The 22,323-nt window shown below is 45.7% G+C and overlaps 1 protein-coding gene across 3 annotated transcripts in view; it reads right to left on the reverse strand.

Annotated features, from left to right (window-relative positions):
- Window positions 1-22,323, reverse strand: part of SLC12A7 (solute carrier family 12 member 7) — a 485,337-nt gene that overhangs the window by 170,421 nt on the left and 292,593 nt on the right. For all 3 annotated transcript variants that reach the window (XM_029589924.1, XM_029589923.1, XM_029589925.1), the window contains one exon: window positions 7,087-7,256. In XM_029589924.1, coding sequence (XP_029445784.1) covers window positions 7,087-7,256 — 170 coding nt within the window. The remainder of the gene's footprint in view (window positions 1-7,086; window positions 7,257-22,323) is intronic.

A 22,323-nucleotide genomic window follows, 5' to 3' on the forward strand; every position in this document is an offset into this window, starting at 1 on the left:
GTCCCAAATCTGTGCTGCTTCTTGGCAAAGGAGATATGAGCCCGTACCTCCCTGTTTGTTGATGTACCACATGGCTACTGTGTTGTCTGTTTGAATCAGAACAGTCTTGTGGGAAAGGCAGTCCTTGAACGCATGTAGTGCATAACGTATAGCTCGAAGCTCTAGGAAGTTTATCTGAAATGTGGCTTCGAGTTTTGTCCAAGTACCTTGAGTCTGCAGGTGACCCATGTGTGCTCCCCACCCTAAGGTGGATGCATCTGTAGTTAAGGTCACTTGCGTAATCGGTTGTTGGAAAGGTAGCCCTTTGAGTAAGTTGTTCATGGTTGTCCACCATAGGAGCGAGAATTTTAGTTTCTGAGTGACTTGAATTGGATAAGAAAGCGGTTGGATAGCTTGTATCTATTGTGTTTTGAGTGTCCATTGCATGAGTCTCATGGCTAATCTGGCCATAGGAGTGACGTGAACTGTGGAGGCCATGTGACCTAATAAAGTGAGACATTGGTGAGCTGTTATTTGTTTGTGTGCACGTAGAGAGTGTGCTAACGAGGCTAGTGTCTGTGCCCGGTCTTTTGGAAGAACAGCTTTTGCTGTTATGGTGTTTAATTCTGCTCCGATGAATTGTAACAGGTGAGATGATGTGAAGTGGGATTTCTGGTAGTTGATGAGGAATCCCAAGGAATGCAGTAGAGTTATTGTGAGCTTGAGAGAGTTGAGAGCTCCTTGTTTTGTTTGGCTTCTGATGAGCCAATCGTCCAGGTAAGGAAACACGTATATGCCCTGCTTGTGTAGATGGGCAACTGCCACTGCTAGACACTTTGTGAACATTCGAGGTGCTGAGGCAAGACCGAATGGTAGCACCCTGTACTGGAAATGTTGATTTCCTCCTAGGAATTGTAGATATTTGCGATGAGGAGGGAATATTGGAATGTGAGCGTAAGCATCTTGTAGATCCAGAGAACAGAGCCAATCTCCTTTTTGAAGTAGAGGTAACATGGTGCCCAGGAAAACCATCATGAATTTTTCTTTTTTCAGAAATTTGTTGAGATTTCTGAGGTCTAGGATGGGTCGTAGGCCTCCTGTTTTCTTTGGAATGAGGAAATAATGGGAGTAGAATCCTCTGCCCTGCTGAGGCCTGGGAACTGGTTCCATGGCCCTGGCTCTCAGAAGGGTGGATAATTCTGTTTGTAAGAGTGTGGATTGGTTGTTTGCTGTCCAAAACGAGGTGGGTGGAGTGTCGTTTGGTACAGTGAGAAAATCCAAGTGGTACCCCTGAGATGTGATGGAGAGTACCCAATGGTCTGTTGTAATGTGTGACCAATTGTGTTGGAAGAAAGCAATCCGACCTCCTACTGGCAAACTTGGGGTCGGACTGATAGACAGGCTGCTGCTCTCTGGTAGATTCTCAAAACCCTGATGTTGCTCCTGTTTGAGGAGGGGGTTGAGTCCTAGGTTGTCTTGGTTGAAGAGATTGTGTTCTCTGAGTTGGTCTAGATGAGTGTCCCCGGGTAGGAGGTGGATAATAACGCTGAGGCCTATAATATGGACGCTTGGATTCTTTTCTCGGGAGTCTTCTTGACGGTATTTGAGACTCCTGAGGAACCGAAGAAAGTTGTTTCAGGGTTTCTGAATGTTCCTTTAGGAGGGAAACCGCTTCTTTCACCTTATCTCCGAAGATGTTGCCCCTGCACAGGGGAGGTCAGCTAATTTCTCCTGAATTTCAGGTCTCAAATCTGAGGCCTTGAGCCAGGCCCATCTTCGAGCACTTATCCCTGTGGCTGAGAGTCTTGATGCCGTTTCAAAACTATCATATGCTGCACGAACCTCGTGTTTGCCCGTCTCCAGACCTTTATGAATTATGTCAGAGAAAGAATCCTGAAATTGCTGGGGAAGAGTTTAAGAGAGTTCTTGTATTTGCTTCCATAAGTTTCGCTGGTATTGCATCATATATAATTGGTAGGACGCAATCCTGGAAGCTAACATGGATCCCTGAAACATCTTCCTACCCATGTTGTCTAGGAACCTGTTGTCTCTTCCTGGTGGAGTTGAGGAATGAGTTTTCAGCCTTTTTGATTTCTTTTGTGCTGACTCAACTACCACTGACTGGTTAGGTAGCTGAGTTTTCTGGAATCCTGGAATGTGTTGAACCAGGTATGTGGCATCAGTCCTCTTGTTGAAACATAGAAACATAGAAACATAGAAATGACGGCAGAAGAAGACCAAATGGCCCATCCAGTCTGCCCAGCAAGCTTCACACATTTTTTTCTCTCATACTTATCTGTTTCTCTTAGCTCTTGGTTCTATTTCCCTTCCACCCCCACCTTTAATGTAGAGAGCAGTGATGGAGCTGCATCCAAGTGAAATATCTAGCTTGATTAGTTAGGGGTAGTAGCCGCCGCAATAAGCAAGCTACACCCATGCTTATTTGTTTTACCCAGACTATGTTATACAGCCCTTATTGGTTGTTTTTCTTCTCCCATGATGTTGAAGCAGAGAGCCATGCTGGATATGCATCGAAAGTGAAGTATCAGGCACATTTGGTTTGGGGTAGTAACCGCCGTAACAAGCCAGCTACTCCCCGCTTTGTGAGTGCGAACCCTCATTTCTTCTCCCCTGCCGTTGAAGCAGAGAGCTCTGCTGGATGTGTGAAGTATCAGTTTTTCTTCTCCCCTGCCGTTGAAGCAGAGAACTGTGCTGTATATACATTGAAAGTGAAGTATCAGGCTTATTTGATTTGGGGTAGTAACCGCCGTAACAAGCCAGCTACTCCCCTCTTTGTGAGTGTGAATCCTTTTTACCACATTTCCTCTTGCTGTTGAAGCTTAGAGCGATGTTGGAGTCACAGTAAGCATGTGTATGTTTATTTAATAAGGGTATTGTCTCCAGGCAGTAGCCATCATTCTGGCGAGTCACCCACTCTTCATTGGCAGCCTCTTGACTTTATGGATCCACAGTGTTTATCCCACGCCCCTTTGAAGTCCTTCACAGTTCTGGTCTTCACCACATCCTCCGGAAGGGCATTCCAGGCATCCACCACCCTCTCCGTGAAGAAATACTTCCTGACATTGGTTCTGAATCTTCCTCCCTGGAGCTTCAAATCGTGACCCCTGGTTCTGCTGATTTTTTTCCTACGGAAAAGGTTTGTCGTTGTCTTTGGATCATTAACACCTTTCAAGTATCTGAAAGTCTGTATCATATCACCTCTGCTCCTCCTTTCCTCCAGGGTGTACATATTTAGATTCTTCAATCTCTCTTCGTACGTCATTCGATGAAGATCCTCCACCTTCCTGGTCGCCCTTCTCTGTACCGCCTCCATCTTGTCTTTGTCCTTTTGAAGATACGGTCTCCAGAACTGAACACAGTACTCCAGGTGAGGCCTCACCAAGGACCTGTATAAGGGAATAATCACTTCCCTTTTCTTACTCGATATTCCTCTCTCTATGCAGCCCAGCATTCTTCTGGCTTTAGCTATCGCCTGGAGGTATGGAGCATGGATGCTCCCATTACCTGTTCATCAGGTCTACGAGTACCTCGTGGACTGGGATGGCTAAAACCTTCTTAGGAGGGTCCACGAACTGCAACACCTCCAGGGTTTTTTGCCTAGTGTCTTCTTCCGACTGTAATTGAAAAGGAATGGTGTCAGCCATATCCTTGATGAAGTTGGAGATGGATAAGTCCTCCGGAGGGGATTTTCTACGTTCCTCTGGAGGAGATGGCTCCGAGAGGACTTCTTCGGAAGAGGTATCAGTGTCTGTATCAGGGGTATGAGGTCGAGATACCTTTGATATCGATGATGCTCTAGGCTTCGATGGAAACAATGGGGATATTGGTGGTACTGGTGTTGGAATCACCAATGGACCCGGGATCGGATCTGGAATCGGTGTTTCCTCGACGGTATCTTCTCCCCTCGGTAGTGGTATAGGCAGTTCTCGAGGTTTTGTAGGAATTGCACCAATAAGTGTATCTAATTTTTGTAGAATCGGTGCAAGAAGGGATAAATCGGGCATCGGCGGAATCGATGATGGATGACGGATGTGGAAATGTCATCGGTATTGGCATCGATGGAATCGGCGATGGAACTGGACAGGGCATCGGTACTGGCGTCGATAGATCCCTGGACAGAACCGGTAGGGGCATTGGTAGTGGTATCGATGGATCCGGTAATGGCATCGGCACTGGCGTCGATGGAATCAATGCAAGCACTCAAACAGCAACAACTCTACTTATAAAAGTTAACACTGCAAATATTACATCAGGTCTAAAACACCAATACACCCCATATTAGGTAAACAGAACAAGCCAAGATGCTATAGATTCCTACATACAAACTACACACTATTTGAATATCTCACTTTAGTCACAAATGCAAAACACAGATAGACCCTCAAATACAGAAAGAGAGAGACCATAAAATATAAATAGAAAGGTACAGACAAAAACTGAACTGGAAACCGCAACAAGCCAAATTTTATATGAACTGCAACAATGGAAAAACAGAAGCATTACCATTCATCATAAAACAATAAAATTAGTAAAAGCATATCATTAAAAAGAATAATTCAAAACTAATGAATAGAATAGCATTCAAAAATTAAAAACTCACATACAAATTTTCCAAACATTAATAAAATATTTCAAATAACATATCAAATAACATCCAATAAATAAAACTAATAAGGATTTTAAAAAATCCCGTTATTCATATCTAGAACTTTTGATTTTCAGAAACCCTAAAATTGTCATGGATTAGCAGGCAGAGAGGAAGTGGAGTCAGTCTCCCACACACATGTTTTCTCTCTATCCCGCATGCATATACACACATGCTCCCTCTCTCACTCTCCCACATAGTCTTGCTTCCCTTCCCCCCCACTCCCCAGCACTCTTGGTCCCAATCCCCTCTCCCCTTTCAGACCCCTCAATGCCCCAGCGGTTTTTCTCCCCACTCCTCTGTCAGACACCCCACTCCCCAGGAGACTTACTCCCCAGACCCCTCTCACTTCCAGATCCCACACTCCCCAGCAGTCTCCCTCTCCAGACCTCTCTCCCATCCCAGAAACCCCACTTCCCAGAAGTCTTACTCCACAGTCCCCTCTCTTCACCCATACCCCCCACTCCCCAACAGTCTTGCTCAACAGGCCCTCCACTCCCAGACTTCCACTTCCCAGCAGTCTTACTCCCCAGCCTTTTCCCCCCTACTCCCCAGAAGTCTTGTTCCCTTCCCACATCTTCTCACTTACAATCCCCTCACTCACCGCAGGTGGCCAGTGCATGATTTCCTTAACACTGCTCACTTCTGCGGTGCTACTGCAATCCCCTTATTCACCCTCCCTCCCTGCTTCTGAAGAATCAGGCCTTGCAGCACTGGCTGCTTCCTCCCTCCTAACTGCCAGTGCTTGAATGACATCATCAGGTGCCGACAGCCGAGGAAGAAGCAATCCGCGCTGCAAGGCCCGATCCTTCCATTCTTCAGGAGCAGGGAGGGTGAGTGAAGGGTTCATGGTAGCATTCATGAAATTGTGCACTGTCCCACTGCCACCAATGAGGTTTTTTCCATTGTTGGTGGCCCCCCGTTATGACACCTATGAGTGGGAAAGCAGGACGGCTCTGCTAGAATCATCAGTTTGGCCAGCAGGCTGCGCTGCTTTTCCACTTACTGAGACACCATGTGCAGTGGTGCTATGGCGCCTTTTGGTAGCGGTGCCTATGGACGTGGCCATATTGACCATAGGCATACTATGGCTCTGCCAGCAGGGTCCATAGATTTAGAGCTTGGGTGGGGGTCAGTGATAGGGCCACTAGGACCACAAGCTGCTTCTCAATTTGTTTTATTTTTGTTTGTTTGCTTATTTTAACAGCAGTGATGCTTATTTATTTATTTATTTAGAATTTTTTTATATACCGACATCCGTTTGCATATCGTATCTGTTTACAGATAACATAACAACTTTTAGGCATTGCCTTTACATGGAATGATAACTATGAGAAAGGAACCATAAAACTAATAAGTAAACAGAGTAACAATTTACAAGGATCAATGACATATGGTCGATGTACTGATTAGAAAGCTGGGTAGGTAAAAAGGATATTTACAAGATATTCGACAAATATTGGGTAGATTGAGAGGCAAAAAAGGATATTTACAAGATGTTTGACAAACACTGGGTAGCAAAAAACGTGATAAGCAGAGAGTAAGAAAAAAGGAGAGTAGAGGAGAATAAGCAAATTAAAGAAGCGGCAGATTATACAAAGTTGATCAAGGAAGAGTACTATACATGATTCAAGGATACATCAGGAGAGCGGTTCACATTGGACGGGTAGGCCTATAGGAACAACCAAGTTTTTAGTTTTTTTTAAAATTTGGGTGTGGAGGTTTCGGTGCGTAAGTCTGGGGGCATGGAATTCCACAGGGTGGGGCCGGCCAGAGAAAAGGCTCTGTTCATTGTGGAGAAGAGTTTAGTCGATTTGATAGAAGGGGTACGGAGTGTTCCTTGGAGTGCAGAATGGGTTGGTCTGGTGGAGGTGCGAAGAAGTAGGGGAGGGTTGATCCAGTCGGAGTTTTCATTAGTGATACTTTTATGGATGATGGGAGAGAGCTTTGAAAAGGATTCTGGATTGTATAGGTAGCCAGTGGAGTTCGATCAAAGTTGGTGTGATGTGGTCACATTTTTTGGAATTAGTGAGGATGCATGCTGAGGCATTCTGTAGGAGTTGTAATGGTTTGGTATATGGGGCAGGGAGGCCAAGGAAGAGTACATTACAGTAGTCAATTTTGGAAAAAATAATAGATTGTAATACTGTTCGAAAGTCAGTGACGTAAAGTAGAATTCTGAGTATTTTGATAGTTTGTAATTTGAAATAGCAGTTACTTAGGATAGATTTAATGAAGGGTTTGAAAAAGTTGATTGTGAGTTATCTGGCTAAATGGCTTTGAATATTGGCCTCTAGATATTTCAGAGTGATAGATTGTTTACTATCGTTTCATAAACAAGTGCACAGCCAACAGCTGAAAAGTCAGTAGTGAAGCTCATTCAGTAAATCTAACTGATTTGTCTAAATACACCACCAGTTTTTCCATAAAGGATTCTGTACCTTATGCTGTCGCAGCAGGAATGGTAATAACATTAGCATACCACCGTCATGAACAATCCACCATACATCAATGTTGCCTTCACTAAAACGCTCTTGTGTTTCTGGAAATAGGTCAATATTTTTGGCAACTAATAAAGCCTGTTGTGCCGCTGTTGTGTCTCGTACTGTATCTGCAAGAAGAAAGAACACATGCAAACATAAATTTAGCTTTCTTTCTTTATATCAAGTATCTTGATTTGTAAACTGTGTTAAAAACTTAAGACTTACCTAAAAAAACCCAAAAAACAAATATACCAAAACATTTTGGAATGCCAACTTACTTTAGTTTTTTTTCTTCTCTATTACCTATTCTGTCAGCATCCCTTTAATTTCTGTCTATATTTTTCCATAGGAAAAAAATAGTAGAAATAAAACTTTTCAAAACAACAGGCCTAGTTAAACATATCTTAGTATTTTTCAGGAAGGAAAGAAATTATTTAGACACAAGAAAGCAGAGTTGCTTACCTGTAAACAGGTGTTCTCCTAGGACAGCAGGATTTTAGTCTTCACACATGGGTGATATCATCGGATGGAGCTAGGCACAGAAAACTTGTGGAAAAGTTTCTGGAACTTTGACTGAGCATACTAAGCATGCCCAGCATGCCCTAATCCACATAACCATGCAGAGTCCCTCTTCAGTCTCGTAACATAGAATTACAAGCAGGTTTCGTGAGGACTAACATCCTGCTGTCCTAGGAGAACATCTGTTACAGGTAAGCAACTCTTTCTCCTAGGACAAGCAGGATGGTAGCCCTCACACATGGGTGAATCCCTAACTACAGGTGGCTCCTCAACACAAGAGGGAACCAACAAGCACCAATCAGGTGCCAACGGAGTTGGGTTCTACACCTCAAAGAGATTCTGAAGGACAGAACCTACCATCGCCTATCCAGACAGTAGTGAGATGAGAATGTGTGGAGAGAACTCCTCGTCGCAGCCTTGCAGATCTCCAGAGGACCTGTTCGCAAGTGGGCCACCGATGCTGCCATGGCTCTGACAGAATGAGCCTTGACATGACCCCCAAGATGCAGTCCCGTCTGGGCATAACAGAAGGAGATGTAGTCTGCTAACCAAATGGAAAGTGTCTGTTTCGCAACAGCAACTCCCAACCTATTCCTTTCAAAAGAAATAAAAAATTGGGTGGACTGTCTATGGGTTCTGTCTGCTCCAGATAGAAGGCAAAGGCTCTCTTGCAATCTAAACTGTTCAGGGCTCGTTCACTTTGGTGCAAATGGGGCCTGGGAAAGAATGTTGGCAGGATGATTGAGTGGTAAGATGGAAATCCGTCACCATCTTAGGCAGGAATTTAGGATACATATGCAAGACCACCCTATCATGATAAAACTTAAAATAAAATGGATAAGTAACTAAGGCCTGGAGCTCTCTGACCCTGCATGCTGAAGTGACCACCACCAAAAATATGACCTTCCAGGTCAGGTAGTTCAGGTCACAGGAGCGCAGCAGCTCAAAAGGAGCTGAGCTAACACCTTGTTGAGGTCCCAAGACACAGCTGGAGGTCTTAGGGGAGGCTTCAATTGAAGTAGGCCCCGCATAAAGCGTACAACTACAGGCTGTTCAGAGATGGGCATACCATCTTCACCTTGGTGGTATGCGCCAATTGCACTGAGATGAACTCTAACGGAGTTGGTTTTCAAGCCAGCCTCCAATAGGTGTAGAAGTTACTCAAGCAGTTTTTGCATGGGGCAGGAGAATGGATCTAGAGCCTTCTGCTCACACAACACAGAAAACCTCCTCCACTTCAGTCCATAGGACTTTCTAGTGAAAAGCTTTCTGGAAGCTACCAGGACTCGAGACACATCTTCAGAAAGAATGAGCGGCTGCAGGATTAACTTCTCAACATCCAGGCTGTGAGCGACAGGGCTGGAGGTTGGGATGTCTCAGCCTGCACTGATCTTATATGAAGAGATCTGGGGAAGTCCGCAGACTGATCAGTTTCTGGGTGGACAACTCCCAAAGTAGTGGAAACCAAATCTGTCTCGGCCAGTGAGGGATTAAGAGGATTATAGTCCCTCAGTCCTCGCCAAGCTTCAAGAGAGTCTTCATGACTAGAGGAATTGGAGGATACATGTACAGAGGCTTCTGAGGCTGGTTTGCCATCCAGTCTGTACAGGGAGCAGAACTGAGTCACCTTCCTGTTGCAGGGGGACACGAACAAGTCCACATTGGGCTTCCCCAGAGGTGGAATATCCGGTTCACCACCCCCTGGTCCAGAGACCACTCGTGTGGTCTGAAGACACAATTCAGACTGTATGCTATCACATTCTCCATTCTGGCCAGATACATGGCCCTAAGTACCATCCCATGGGACAGGGTCCAGGTCCAGATCTGGACCGCTTCCTGGCACAGGATGTACAACCCTGAGCCTCCCTGCATGCTGACATACCACATAGCAACTTGGTTAACTGTCTGTATCTGGACAATTTTGCTGGACAGCTTGATCTCTGAAAGCCCATAGCATGAGGCTGATTGCCTGGAGCTCCAGAAAGTTGATTTGACACTGTGCTTCCCAGGCGGACCATAAGGCCTGAGTGTGGAACCCCCATACATGAGCTCCCCATCCCAAGGTGGACCATCTGTAGTTAGGATAATTTTGGTAGGTGGATTTTGGAAAGATATTCCCCATTTCAAATTCAAAGAGCCTGCCACCAGGATAAAGAGTCCCGGAGAGGCGGCGTGACTCGGATGCGAGCCTGGAGGTTCTGCCTGGCCTGGCACCACTGTGACCTCACGATTCATTGCACTCTGCACATGTGTAAGCATGCCAAGGGAGTGACATGGACAGTTGCAGCAATATGGCCCAACAGCCTCAACATGTCCGAGCTGGAACCTGCTGGATCTGTTGAATCACTGCAGCTATGGACACCAAGGTGACTGCACTGGATTGCAGCAGGAAGGCTTTTGCCTGAGCCGTGTCTAGCATGGCTCCTACGAAGTCCAATCGAGGTGACGGGCTGAGAAGAGACTTTGGGTAGTTTATGACAAATTCTAGTGACTCCAACACCTGGATGGTCAAGTGCAAGGACCGATTGGCCGCTTTCTGAGAGGTGCTCTTAACCAGCCAATAGTTCAAGTAAGGGAAAACATGCACTCCCAGTCTGCGGAGGTGAGCCCCCACCACGGCCAGACATTTTGTAAAGACATGTGAGGCCGACGCTAGCATGAATAGCAACACTCTGAACTAGAAGTGATGTTTTCCCACCACACATCTGAGATATTTCCTGTGACCCGGGAAGATCTCAATGTGAGTGTACGTGTCCTTTAAATCAAGGGAGCATAGTCAGTCCCCTTTTTGTAGGAGGGGAATCAGGGTGCCCAGGGAAACCATCTTGAACTTTTCTTTTTTGAGAAATATGTTCAAGGCCCTTAGGTCTAAGATGGGACAGAGTCCCCCCTGTTCCCTTTGAAATCAGGATGTACTGGGAGTGGAATCCCTGCCCTTTTATCCTTGGTGGGACAGGCTTGACTGCTCTGGCCATTAAGAGGGCTGAGAACTCCCAGAACAGTACCTCCTGTTGCGCTACTGGCCCCCAAAACAGGCACAGGGGCAATTTGGTGGGACACCCAACATGTTTAATTGGTACCTTTGATGGACAATGGACAAGACCTATTGGTCCAAGGTTATACTGGGCTACTGATCAGCAGAGAACAGTAACCTGCCCTGACCAGGGGGTCCAATATCCTGGGTACAGGCGGCCGACTTATACTCCATATGATCCAGGTTGGGGAGCCTGCTGAGGCTTTGGAGCTCTCTGTTGCCTGGGACCACCCCAAGAGCTCACTCTCTGTGAATAGGAGCAAGGGGCTGGTACTGCCGCTGGTCGGGGAAAGACTTCCTCTGACTCTGCCTTGTAGACCTCCTGGCTCAGAAGGGTGGGTCTGAAGTGCTGGCGGAGAGCTGTTGGAGGATCTCATGGTGATCCCGCAACTGGGTCACTGCGTCTCTCACCTTACCTCCGAAGAGATTCTCTCCTGTGCACGGCAAGTCAGTAAGTCTATCCTGTACTCCAGTTGGAGATCCAAAGCCCACAGTCATGCCATTCTGTGGGCACCGATTCCCACTGCAGAGACTCTCACTGCTGACTCGAAAACAGCATAGGTTGAACGAACCTCGTATTTTTCACATTCCAGGCCCTGACGCACCAGCGATAAGAAGGGGTCTTGCTGTTGTTGAGGCAGTCACTCAGCCGCTTCTTGCACCTTCTTCCAGAGGTTGCGAGAGTATTGGCTCATGTAGAACTGGTAAGAGCCAATGCAGGCAATGAGCATGGCCTTTGTAACACTTCCCTCCCAACAGCATCCATAGCTCTATGATGCTTGCCCGGTAGTGTCGAGGCCTGTGCCCAAGAGACTTGGCCTTCTTGAGAGCAGATTTGACCACTACAGATTAGTTTGACAGCTGATGCTTCTAAAATCCGGTAGCCTGTTGGATGAGGTAAACCCCACCTGCCTTCCTGTTTACAGGAGGTACTGTGAGAGGGTGCTCCCAGATCTTCAGCAGCAACTCCCTAAAGATCTTGTGCACCGGGACTGCCACAATCTCTTTAGAGGCCTCCACGAACTGGAAGATTTCCAGCATCTTATGCCTGGCATCCTCCTCCATCATTAATTGAAAAGAGATGATCTCCACCATAGCCCATACTAAACTTGCGAAGGTCAGGTCCGCTGTAGGAGACCTCCTTCGCACATCTGGAGGAGATAGCTCCGAAGGGAGACCCTCCAAGTCCTCGGAGTAGGATTCCATAGTGTCATCCCCCCAGGGGTCATATGGGGCCTCATCCTCACTGTAGTCTACAGGTGATGGGGCTCTGCATGGTCGGCCTTCATCCAGAGGAATGGGCATCGAAAGCACTTCTGCTGGCCCCGGCAAAGCTGGACAGGGGGCTGCAGGCCTCTGTGTCTCTGCTGGCCTCAATGGAGCTTCCTTTACAGAAGAACTGGCAACAAGCTCCGTACTGATCAGGGGAAGCATCGGTGCATCGCCAGGCATTGATGGCCTCCCGGGAACCTGCACCAACTGGGTCGGTAACACACCGATAACCATGTTGAGCCATTCCAGCAGCAGTTCCAGCAGGGCAAGTGCTGGCACCGAAAGTAGTCAATGCCGCTGGTTCGATGCCCTGCAATGCCTGCTGGACTGCCACCTGGACCTCTGTGCTCCAGCTCTTCTTTGAAAGTTGCCAATGCCAAAACTGACTGGGAAGCAGGAGGGGTGGCCAAATCTTCCTCAGAGCCCAGAGGTGGATCGGTGACAGGCACCAGGACCAGTAGAGACTGTCACGGATCCCCAGCATCAATGGAGGATGGGCACTCCTCACCCCAGTCGCTTTGAAGGCATGACAGCATGAGCCAGCACCTTCCCGAGCCCAGCACCATGCATTGAGTGTGACCAGTACAGATTCTTCCTTGGCTTCCCTTGGTGCTAGGCCCGATGTTTCCCCGGTGTCGAGGTCGATGACAACGAACCTGACATCCTTGAGAGACCGACAAGGACCAGTCCCTGGCGCTTATCTGCCCCTATGGAACCTATGGCCCTGCTGATGTCGATGGCTCGGTATCCATCGATGTGGCTCCCAGGTCCATCGGTGCAGATGCCATTGATGCCGATGTCGATGCCTTGGACATTCTTGACCTGAAGATAATCTCCATCTTGTTGAGCTGAGCGCAACGTTCCTTGGGGTTCATCTGGGTGCACATACGACAACCCCGGATGTTGTGCGATACCCTCATGCAGAAGACACACAGCTTGTGGGGTCCAGATGGACATAGTCCTTGGACACTGGAGGCACAGACGGAACCGGACAAGGCCATGACGAATGAAAGAAAAGGGAAAAAATTGGAGATTGTGACAGTGAGCAGTCGACGCTGGCGGGCATCGAGGCACTGCCACCATGGGGGAGATGGGGGGATGGAAGTATAATAAGATTTACTGAACTGCCGAAAAACCTAACTGGGGAGACCAGAAGGAACCGAGAGGGACCTACATTCGATAAATTCAACTGAAAACTCGAACAGAACGATGAAAAAAGTTTTTAAAGGCAATTTCAAGAGAAAAGCCACTAACTCACTTTACCCCGAGGCGAAAGCTCAATGGAAAAAAAAAGAGACTGAAGAGTGACCCCGCATGGACACATGGATTAGTGAGCCTGAATAATGGAAACTATTCTAAAGATCAAAACCACAGAGCATATAGAAAAGAATAGATTAATGGAACACAGTCAACGTGGATTTACCCAAGGCAAGTCTTGCCTCACAAATCTGCTTCATTTTTTTGACGGGGTTAATAAACATGTGCATAAAGGTGAGCCAGTAGGTGCAGTATATTTGGATTTTCAGAGGGCATTTGACAAAGTCCCTCATGAGAGGCTTCTAAGGCAACTAAAAAGTCATGGGATAGGAAGCAGTGTCCTTTTGTGGATAACAAACTGGTTGAAAGACAGGAAATGAGTAAGATTAAATGGTCAATTTTCTCAGTGGAAAAGGGTAAACGGTGGAGTGCCTCAGGGATCTGTACTTGGACCAGCGCTTTTCAATATATTTATAAATGATCTGGAAAGGCATACAATGAGTGAGGTAATCAAATTTGCAGATGATACAAAATTATTCAGAGTAGTTAAATCACAAGCAGAGTGTGATAAATTGCAGGAGGACCTTGTGAGACTGAAAGACTGGGCATCCAAATGGCGGATGAAATTTAATGTGAAAAAGTGCAAGGTAATGCAAATAGGGAAAAATAATCCATGCTGTAGTTACACGATGTTAGGTTCCATATTAGGAGCTACCACCCAGGAAAAAGATCTGGGCGTCATAGTGGATAATACATTGAAATTGTCAGCTCAATGTGCTGCAGCAGTCAAAAAAGCAAATAGAATGTTAGGAATTATTAGGAAGGGAATGGTGACCAAAACGGAAAATGTCATAATGCCTCTATATCGCTCCATGGTGAGATCGCACCTTGAGTACTGTGTTCAATTTGCTGCATGTCAAAACAGATATAGTTGCAATGGAGAAGGTACAGAGAAGGGTGACCAAAATGATAAAGGGGATAGAACATCTCCCCTATGAGGAAAGGCTAAAGAGGTTAGAGCAGTTCAGCTTGGAGAAGAGACGGCTGAGGGGAGATATGATAGAGGTCTTTAAAATCATGAGAGGTCTAGAATGGGGTAAGTGTGAATCAGGTATTTACTCTTTCGGATAACAGAAGGACTGACTAGGAGGCATTGCATGAAGTTAGAAAATAGCACATTTAAAACAAATCGGAGAAAATTATTTTTCACTCAACACACAATTAAGCTCTGGAATTTGTGGTTAGTGCAGTTAGTGTAGATGGGTTTAAAAAAGGTTTGGATAAGTTCATGGACAAGAAGTCCATTAACTGCTATTAATCAAGTTGACCTAGGGAATAGTCACTGCTATTACTGGCATCAGTAGCATGGGATCTACTTAGTGTTTGGGTACTTGCCAGGTACTTGTAGTCTGAATTGGTCACTGTTGGAAAGAGGATGCTGGGCTTGATGGACCCTTGGTCTGACCCAGTATGGCAATTTCTTATGTTCTTAGTCAAAGTTCCAGAAATTTTGACATAAGTTTTCCATGGCAGGCTCCATCTGATGATGTCATCTATGTGTGAGGACTACCATCCTGCTTGTCCTAGGACAGTGATAGCATACATTGGAGAAGTGTATGCAAATCTATCTCATGCATATTCATTGTGGATAGCCTGAAAACTTGGCCTGTTCGTGGCACTCAAGGACTGGAGTTTGCTATCACTGTCCTAGGAGAAATAGGGTTCATGTAATTCATATTTATTTTTATTTATTATTTTTATATACAGACATTCGATCTCAATTGAGATATCACACCGGTTTATATTCAGGTACTGTAGGTATTTCTCTATCCCCAGAGGGCTTACAATCTAAGTTGTTTGGGTTTTTTTTGTACCTGAGGCAATGGAGGGTAAAGTGACTTGCTCAACGTCACAAGGAGCGACAGCAGGACTCGAACCCTGGTCTCCTGGTTCATAGTCCACTGCTCTAACCACTAGGCATATCTTACAGTTGCAAATGCAATAACATGTTAGATATCACTTCTACATGAAGATATAACGTGTATATGGCAAAATAATTAAAACTGTTTCCCAACCAGAGTGCTTTTAGATTTGATCAGATGTGCCACCTGCCTGATACTCAGATTCAAACCAGCACCTGGACTCTGCTCTTAGTATCTTGCAGCAACAAAAGACACTAGTGACAGGTCTTAAATGTATAGGATCTCCTTTCAGAGAACATGTGTAATCATGTATGCCCTTCTTCCTAGCTACAACATGAACTCCAGAATGTGGTAATTAACGGACAGCATTCAGGGCATGAATAACTAGGTCCACTTTGTGCAGCACGCACATTACACACAGCAACTCCTCATTTTCACCTTCTGAGTCACTTCCTTTGAGCAGTTCCATCCTCTGTTTTATCCACAGACTGGGTAAGATTGGAAGAGTGCACTGAATCCTCGATGTGACTCATCTTGGGAGCAGCACAGTGAAGGAGCTCTGGCAGCTACATGACACAGTCTGTCTGCACCACACTGACTTCTCCTGTACTTGTAAATACATGGAGCTGTTCCACTATGACTGGGTTTATGTGTCTCCACCCATATCCCCCCCCCCCCCCCCAAACATTTTTTTTTTTAATTTGGAAGAGAGATTGGTGGTGCTTTCAGTATTTCCCTAGTTCTTCCTTTGTACATACTAGTTCTCTCCATGTCCACACTGGCTACTGCATGGAAGTTGGTATACCGCACAAACTTTTTTTGGGCTTGAAAAGGTTGGGTAACATTGTGTGAAAAGGTAAGATTGTAATTGGTGGCATCCCATAAGTAGTTCTCCACTTTTTAATATTTTTATACATGATGTGGTGATAGGTGTTTTTACTGGTGTTACAGTAGCCAATCATACTTCCAAATCTAGTTGTCCTAAGAATATTGCAAATGAACATATAATGCTTAATGCAGATACATGTAGGGTGAATTCAATTAAGGCACAAATTTGCATATTCAGACATACAGTAAATATTCTAAGTAGCTCAAGTATACCAAAAGTGACAGCAGAGACTCAGGGATCAGCATGTCCAGGAAGGTAATTTTATAACACTGCACACAAACTTTACTACTAATTTTCAAATTGATTTCATGAGCATAAAATCTCCGAAAATGCTAGGGTAAAATCCCCTAACAAGCGCAGACGTTACATACAGGAAGTTAAACCTCCTTGCTGTACGTAACTTATACATGTAAACTTACATAGACATCTGAAAAACAAATCTGTGCAAAAGTCCTATCCTTACCCCAACACTGCCCCCACCTAGATCATCTACTAAGAGTGTGCATAAAAATCCGTGTATATTCATGTTATGTGAATACTTTTACACACACATTTCCACTGGGGCTATTTTCAAAGAGCCACTTATGTGCCTGAAATTGAATTTTAAGAGGATAATTTTATAACCGACTTTATCATGAATTTTCAAAGTGGACTTATATATGCAATTCAGCGTTGAAAATTAGCAATTGCGAGCAGAACTTGAATAGCATAATTGCACACACTTATACCTGCTTGGAATTGTAACCATACATTTACACTCATGCCTTCAAAAGTATATATGTAAATTGTTTCTCCTGCAAATATTCTGCCCTTCAAAATGCCTCTTTCAACTAAGTCTAATGACTTTTATGGGCTAAACCCTCCGGGCAATTTCTGGAAAAGCCCTTAACACACACAAAAATGCATTTTGCACACATAAGAACTTGCCATACTGGGTCAGAGCAAGGGTCCATCAAGCCCAGCATCCTGTCTCCAACAGTGGCCAATCCAGGCCATAAGAACCTGGCAAGAACCCAAACACTAAGTCTATTCCATGCTACTGTTGCTAATAATAGCAGTGGCTATTCTCTAAGTCAACTTAATTAATAGCAGGTAATGGACTTCTCCTCCAAGAACTTATCCAATTCTTTTTTAAACACAGCTACACTAACTACATCCTCTGGCAACAAATTCCAGAAAAACAGAAATGTTTTTGAAAGTTAGGTCCTATTAGCTGAATTTTAAAAGCCGAACAAGGAGATACACGAATATGTTGGGCCAGCGTGCACCATGTGGATTTTAAAAACCACCCGAGTATGCGCGTATCTCCCGCTACATGCACAAATGAAAAAGACTCTCAGTTTTGGAGCTCTAACCCCTCCCTCCAGCAGGAATAATGAGGCAATTGCTCATAAACATGGAGAATCCTCTGATTTGAGAGATAGAGGTTTGGACACCATGGTAGCTATAAGACCAATCTATAGTGGGCAGTCTGGTCAGTCTGATAATATGATACCTCCTTTAGAGAGGACTTTCAGTGATGGGATTATTCCTGGTGATTCTATCCCCGGAAGTGGAAGCATTGAGAGGCATGTTCTTATTCCAACTGCGGTCACTCTATCGGTAGGGACCAAGATTTTGTGGGAACTATGGAAAGTTTCTCTGAACCAGATGCAGTCACACAAAGATATATGGTGCGTGGAAGACACTCTTCCTTATTTAGTACTGTAAGGCAATTATATTCCTTTAGCACAGAAGCAGCTGCAAAGTTATTGGACTCGGACACTAGAATTAGCGAACTTGGGAAACAAATGGCATCTACGGCTGATTTGGTAACTAATGTGCATTCATCTGTAATTGCTAATGTGAAAGAATATTTAATTTTACATAGCAAATTGGAAGTACTTGAAAATAGTATGCAAGCATAGATTCTTTGTATTCTTAATTTCTCTAAGTCTAGATCAATATCTTCAGATGTTATTTAAGAAAAATATAAGGGAAAGATTACAAATGTTACCATATAAAGTTATGCCTTTATTTAAACGTTTCTATGTTCCAGCATCTGTTAAACATATCAGAGAAAACAGCACTATGGATTTATTGGCACTCTTTGATAATGCCAATATCATTGCCTTTCTTCAAGATTCATTAGATAAAATTGCTATTAGAGCTACCTTGATTATATCTTTTGTATCAGACCCATATAAAGAGTTAGATGGTAACTTTCAGAGTTCCGCATGGGCCGGGGATGCGCACAAGGACGCGCCAATTATATAAGATGAATTGTTGACACACAATTTTATATCTGTGAGTGCGTAAGTTGGAGGGAAATTTAGTAGATTCGTGCGGCAACAGAAAGCAGAGTTGCTTACCCGTAACAGGTGTTCTCCCAGGATAGCAGGATGTTAGCCCAGACATATGGGTGACATCATCAGATGGAGCCCTGTCACAGAACACTTTTGTCAAAGTTTCTAGAACTTTGACTGGCACACTGAACATACCCAGCATGCCACCTACCCTGCAGCCAGCAGGGGTCCCCCTTCAGTCTCATTTGTAGCAAAAGTACGAGCGAAAAATAAAATAATAAAACGTAAGCGAATCCAACTCCGTGGGGTGGTGGGCGGGTTTCGTGAGGACTAACATCCTGCTGTCCTGGGAGAACACCTGTTACAGGTAAGTAATTCTGCTTTCTCCCAGGACAAGCAGGATGGTAGTCCTCACATATGGGTGAATAGCAAGCTACAGGCTGAGTCATATGTATGAGGCCAAGCAGCACCAAACACGTGCAACAGGCACAACAACTGGGGTGCTGTTGGCAAGGATGAGGCAGCCTGACATTCACAGCGGGTCGAGGTAGGACAAGTTGGATTCCTACACTAGAAACAAATTTCTTAGGACAGACTGGCCAAAGATGGAATCCTGTCGCCCAGCCTTGTCCAGACAGTAGCGAGCTGCGAAGGTGTGGAGAGAGCTCCATTTCACAGCCCTGCAGATGTCAGCAATTGGTACTGAACGGTAGTGTGCTACTAACATTGCCAATGCTCTGACTGAATGTGCCTTCACTCATCCCTGTAGTGGAAGGCTTGCTTGCTGGTAACAGAATGTGATGCAGTCTGCCAACCAGTTTGACAGTATTCGCTTGCCCACCACATTCTCACGTTTGTTCTTATCAAAAGAGACAAAGAGTTGGGTGGACTTCCTGTGGGCTGAAGTGTGGTCTAAGTAAAACGCAAGAGTACGCTTACAGTCCAAGGTGTGGAGAGCTCGCTCACCTGGGTGAGCGTGAGGTCTTGGAAAGAAAGTGGGCAAGACTATGAACTAATTTAAATGGAAATAAGTTACTACCTTAGGAAGGAATTTAGGGTGAGTGCGGAGGACCACCCGGTCATGGTGGAACCTTGTTGTAGGGTGAGTCACAAGTGCCTGTAACTCACTCCCTCAGCAAGCAGATGTGATGGCTACTAGGAAAAGAACTTTCCATGTAAGGTATCTGATTTCACAGGAGTGAAGGGCTCAAAAGGAGTGTGCATGAGCCGTGCAAGTACGACATTGAGATCCCATGCCACTACTGGTGGCTGTAGAGGAGGTTTAAGCTGTACTAAGCATCTCATGAAGCAACTCACTAGGGGTTGAGCTGTTATCAGGGCATCTAAGGTGAATTCAGATAGATGATGTCTGGAGACCAGATTCCGAGAGGTGCCAGAGATAATCCAACAGACTCTATGTGGGGCAAGAAAAGCCCTTTTGTGTGCACCACAAGATAAATCTCTTCCATTTAGAGCGGTAAGATTTCTGCGTGGAAGGCTTCCGTGAAGCTACTAGGACTTGAGATACGCCACTTGAAAGGTTGAGTGGTTGTAGTATCAGCTTTTCAACATCCAGGCCGTCAGAGAGAGGGCCTGGAGGTTCGAGTGGCGTAACTTGCCATGATGCTGTGTTATGAGGTTGGGCGACATGCCCAGGCGAATGGGGTCCTCGACAGAAAGGTCTCAAAGTATGGGAAACCAAATTTGGCGTGGCCAGTATGGGGCTATGAGAATCATTAAGCCCCGGTCCTGTTGTAGCTTCATGAGAATCTTGCTTATTAGTGGAATCAGAGGATATGCATAAAGCAGGCCTTTGTTCCAGGGACGGGCAAAGGCATCCCTGGCTGGTGCATGCTGGTCCCTGTGCAGGGAGCAGAAGCTTCCCACTTTGTGGTTTTGACTGGATGCAAAGAGGTCGATGATCGGATGACCCCACCAGATGAAGATTCTGCTCGCAACTGAGGGATCCAGATACCATTCGTGGGGCTGGAAATGTCGGCTGAGGCGGTCTGCCAGTGCATTCTGTGTGCCTGCTAGATAAGTGGCTCGCAGAAGAATGGAATGCGACATAGCCCAGACCCAAATCTGTGCCGCCTCTTGGCAAAGCAGATAAGAGCCTGTGTCCCCCTGTTTGTTCAGGTACCACATTGCAACTTGGTTGTCTGTTTGAATCAGGAAAACTTTGTTGGAGAGGTAATCCTGAAATGCATAAAGGGCGTATTGCATTTATCGAAGCTCCAGAAAGTTGTTTTGAGGGATCGCTTCGGCTGTTGCCTAAGTCTCTTGAGTTTGAAGGCCTTGAACGTGGGCTCCCCAACCTAGGTTGGAGGAGTCTGTAGTTAAGGTCACCTGAAGAGCCGGTTGCTGGAAAGGAAGACCCACTTGTAAATTGGCTTTGTGTGTCCACCAGGCAAAGGACAGACGAAGCTGGCTGGTTATGTGTATCATGGACGACAGCAGCTGAGTAGGTTGTCGCCACTGGGATTTCAGAGTCCATTGGGTCACTCTCACGGCAAAGCGTGCCATAGGGGTGACATGGACAGTTGATGCCATGTGGCTGAGCAACCTGAGTAGCTGGCCTGCTGAGGCTCTTTTTCGATGGTGGATAAAGCTGGCAAGGTTGGACAGTGTAATCGCACGGCCGTTGGGTACTAATGGTCTGGACAGTGTCGTGTTTAGGTCTGCTCCTATAAAGGAGAGAAGATGACATGGTGTCAATTGGGATTTGGGGTAATTTATTAGACATCCCAATGAATTTAGAAGCCTTATGGTGAGACCGAGAGAGTGAGGTGTCCTTGTTTTGTCTGGCTTTTTATAAGCCAGTTGTCCAGGTAGGGAAAACCGTATACGCCTCTGCTGTGTATCTGCGCAGTCACAACTGCCAGGCACTTCGTAAAGACTCGAGGCGCCAAGGCTTGTATTGATAGTGACCGCAGCCCACCACAAATCGCAGATATTTGCGATGAGGAGGGGAGATTGCAATATGGGCATATGCGTCTTGAAGGTCCAGAGAGCAGAGCAGAGCCAATCCCCTTGTTGAAGTAGAGGAAGCATGGTGCCCAGGGATACCATCCTGAACCGTTCCTTGAGAAGAAATGTATTCAAGGCACGGAGGTCCAGAATAGGCCGGAGGCTGCTGGTCTTTTTTGGAATAAGGAAATATCTGGAGTAGAACCCTTTTCCCTGCTAATTCGGTGGAACCAGTTCTACGGCTCTGACCGACAGATGGGTTGAGAGCTCTGACTTGAGTTTTCCTGTGTGGTCATCCCAACTTCAGGATGGACTGGGTGGGAAGTCCAGGGGTATTTTTGAAAAATTTAGACGGTAACCATGGGTTACGACGGACAGTACCCACTGGTCTGTGGTGATTGGATGCCAATTTGTTGCAAAGTGGCACAGGTGGCCCCCCCTACTGGAATATGGCTGCTGCTCTCTGGAAAAGAGTAAAAATCCAGACGCGGGGCCAGCTTGTGGAGCTGGCTGGGATCTAGATGTTTTAGTTTGGCGTGCATATCCCCTCTGAGGTGCCCGAGCCAGTCGTGCACGGGATGCAGGAGGGTAATATCTGCGTGGCCTGTAGAATTGTTTCTTGGGTTCTCTATGCGTGGCCCTGTGGGCTTTGGAGGGAACATCTGGGGAGACAGTTGACAACTAGCGCAGGGTCTCATGATGGTCCTTTTAACTGGGCCATTGCGTCCTGGATCTTATCCCCGAACAGGATGTCTCTGGTACAAGGTAGATCTGCAGTTTGTCCTGCACTTCCAGGCGTAGGTCTGAGGCCTTAAGCCAGGCCTAGCATCTAGCACTGATGCCCGCTGGCGAGATTCTGGATGCTGTTTCAAAAGAATCGTAGGAAGCTCTGACTTCATGTTTACCTGCTTCCACTCCTTTTTGTAGGATGGAGGACAAGGCTTCTTGTTGTTGCTGTGGTAGTGTCTCCACAATCTCTTGGACTTGTTTCCAGAGATTTCTATTATATTGGGTCATGTATAGTTGATATGCTGCAATTCGCGATAT

Source organism: Rhinatrema bivittatum, chromosome 2 (genome assembly GCF_901001135.1).
Source record: "Rhinatrema bivittatum chromosome 2, aRhiBiv1.1, whole genome shotgun sequence".
NCBI classification, from domain to species: Eukaryota; Metazoa; Chordata; class Amphibia; order Gymnophiona; family Rhinatrematidae; genus Rhinatrema; species Rhinatrema bivittatum.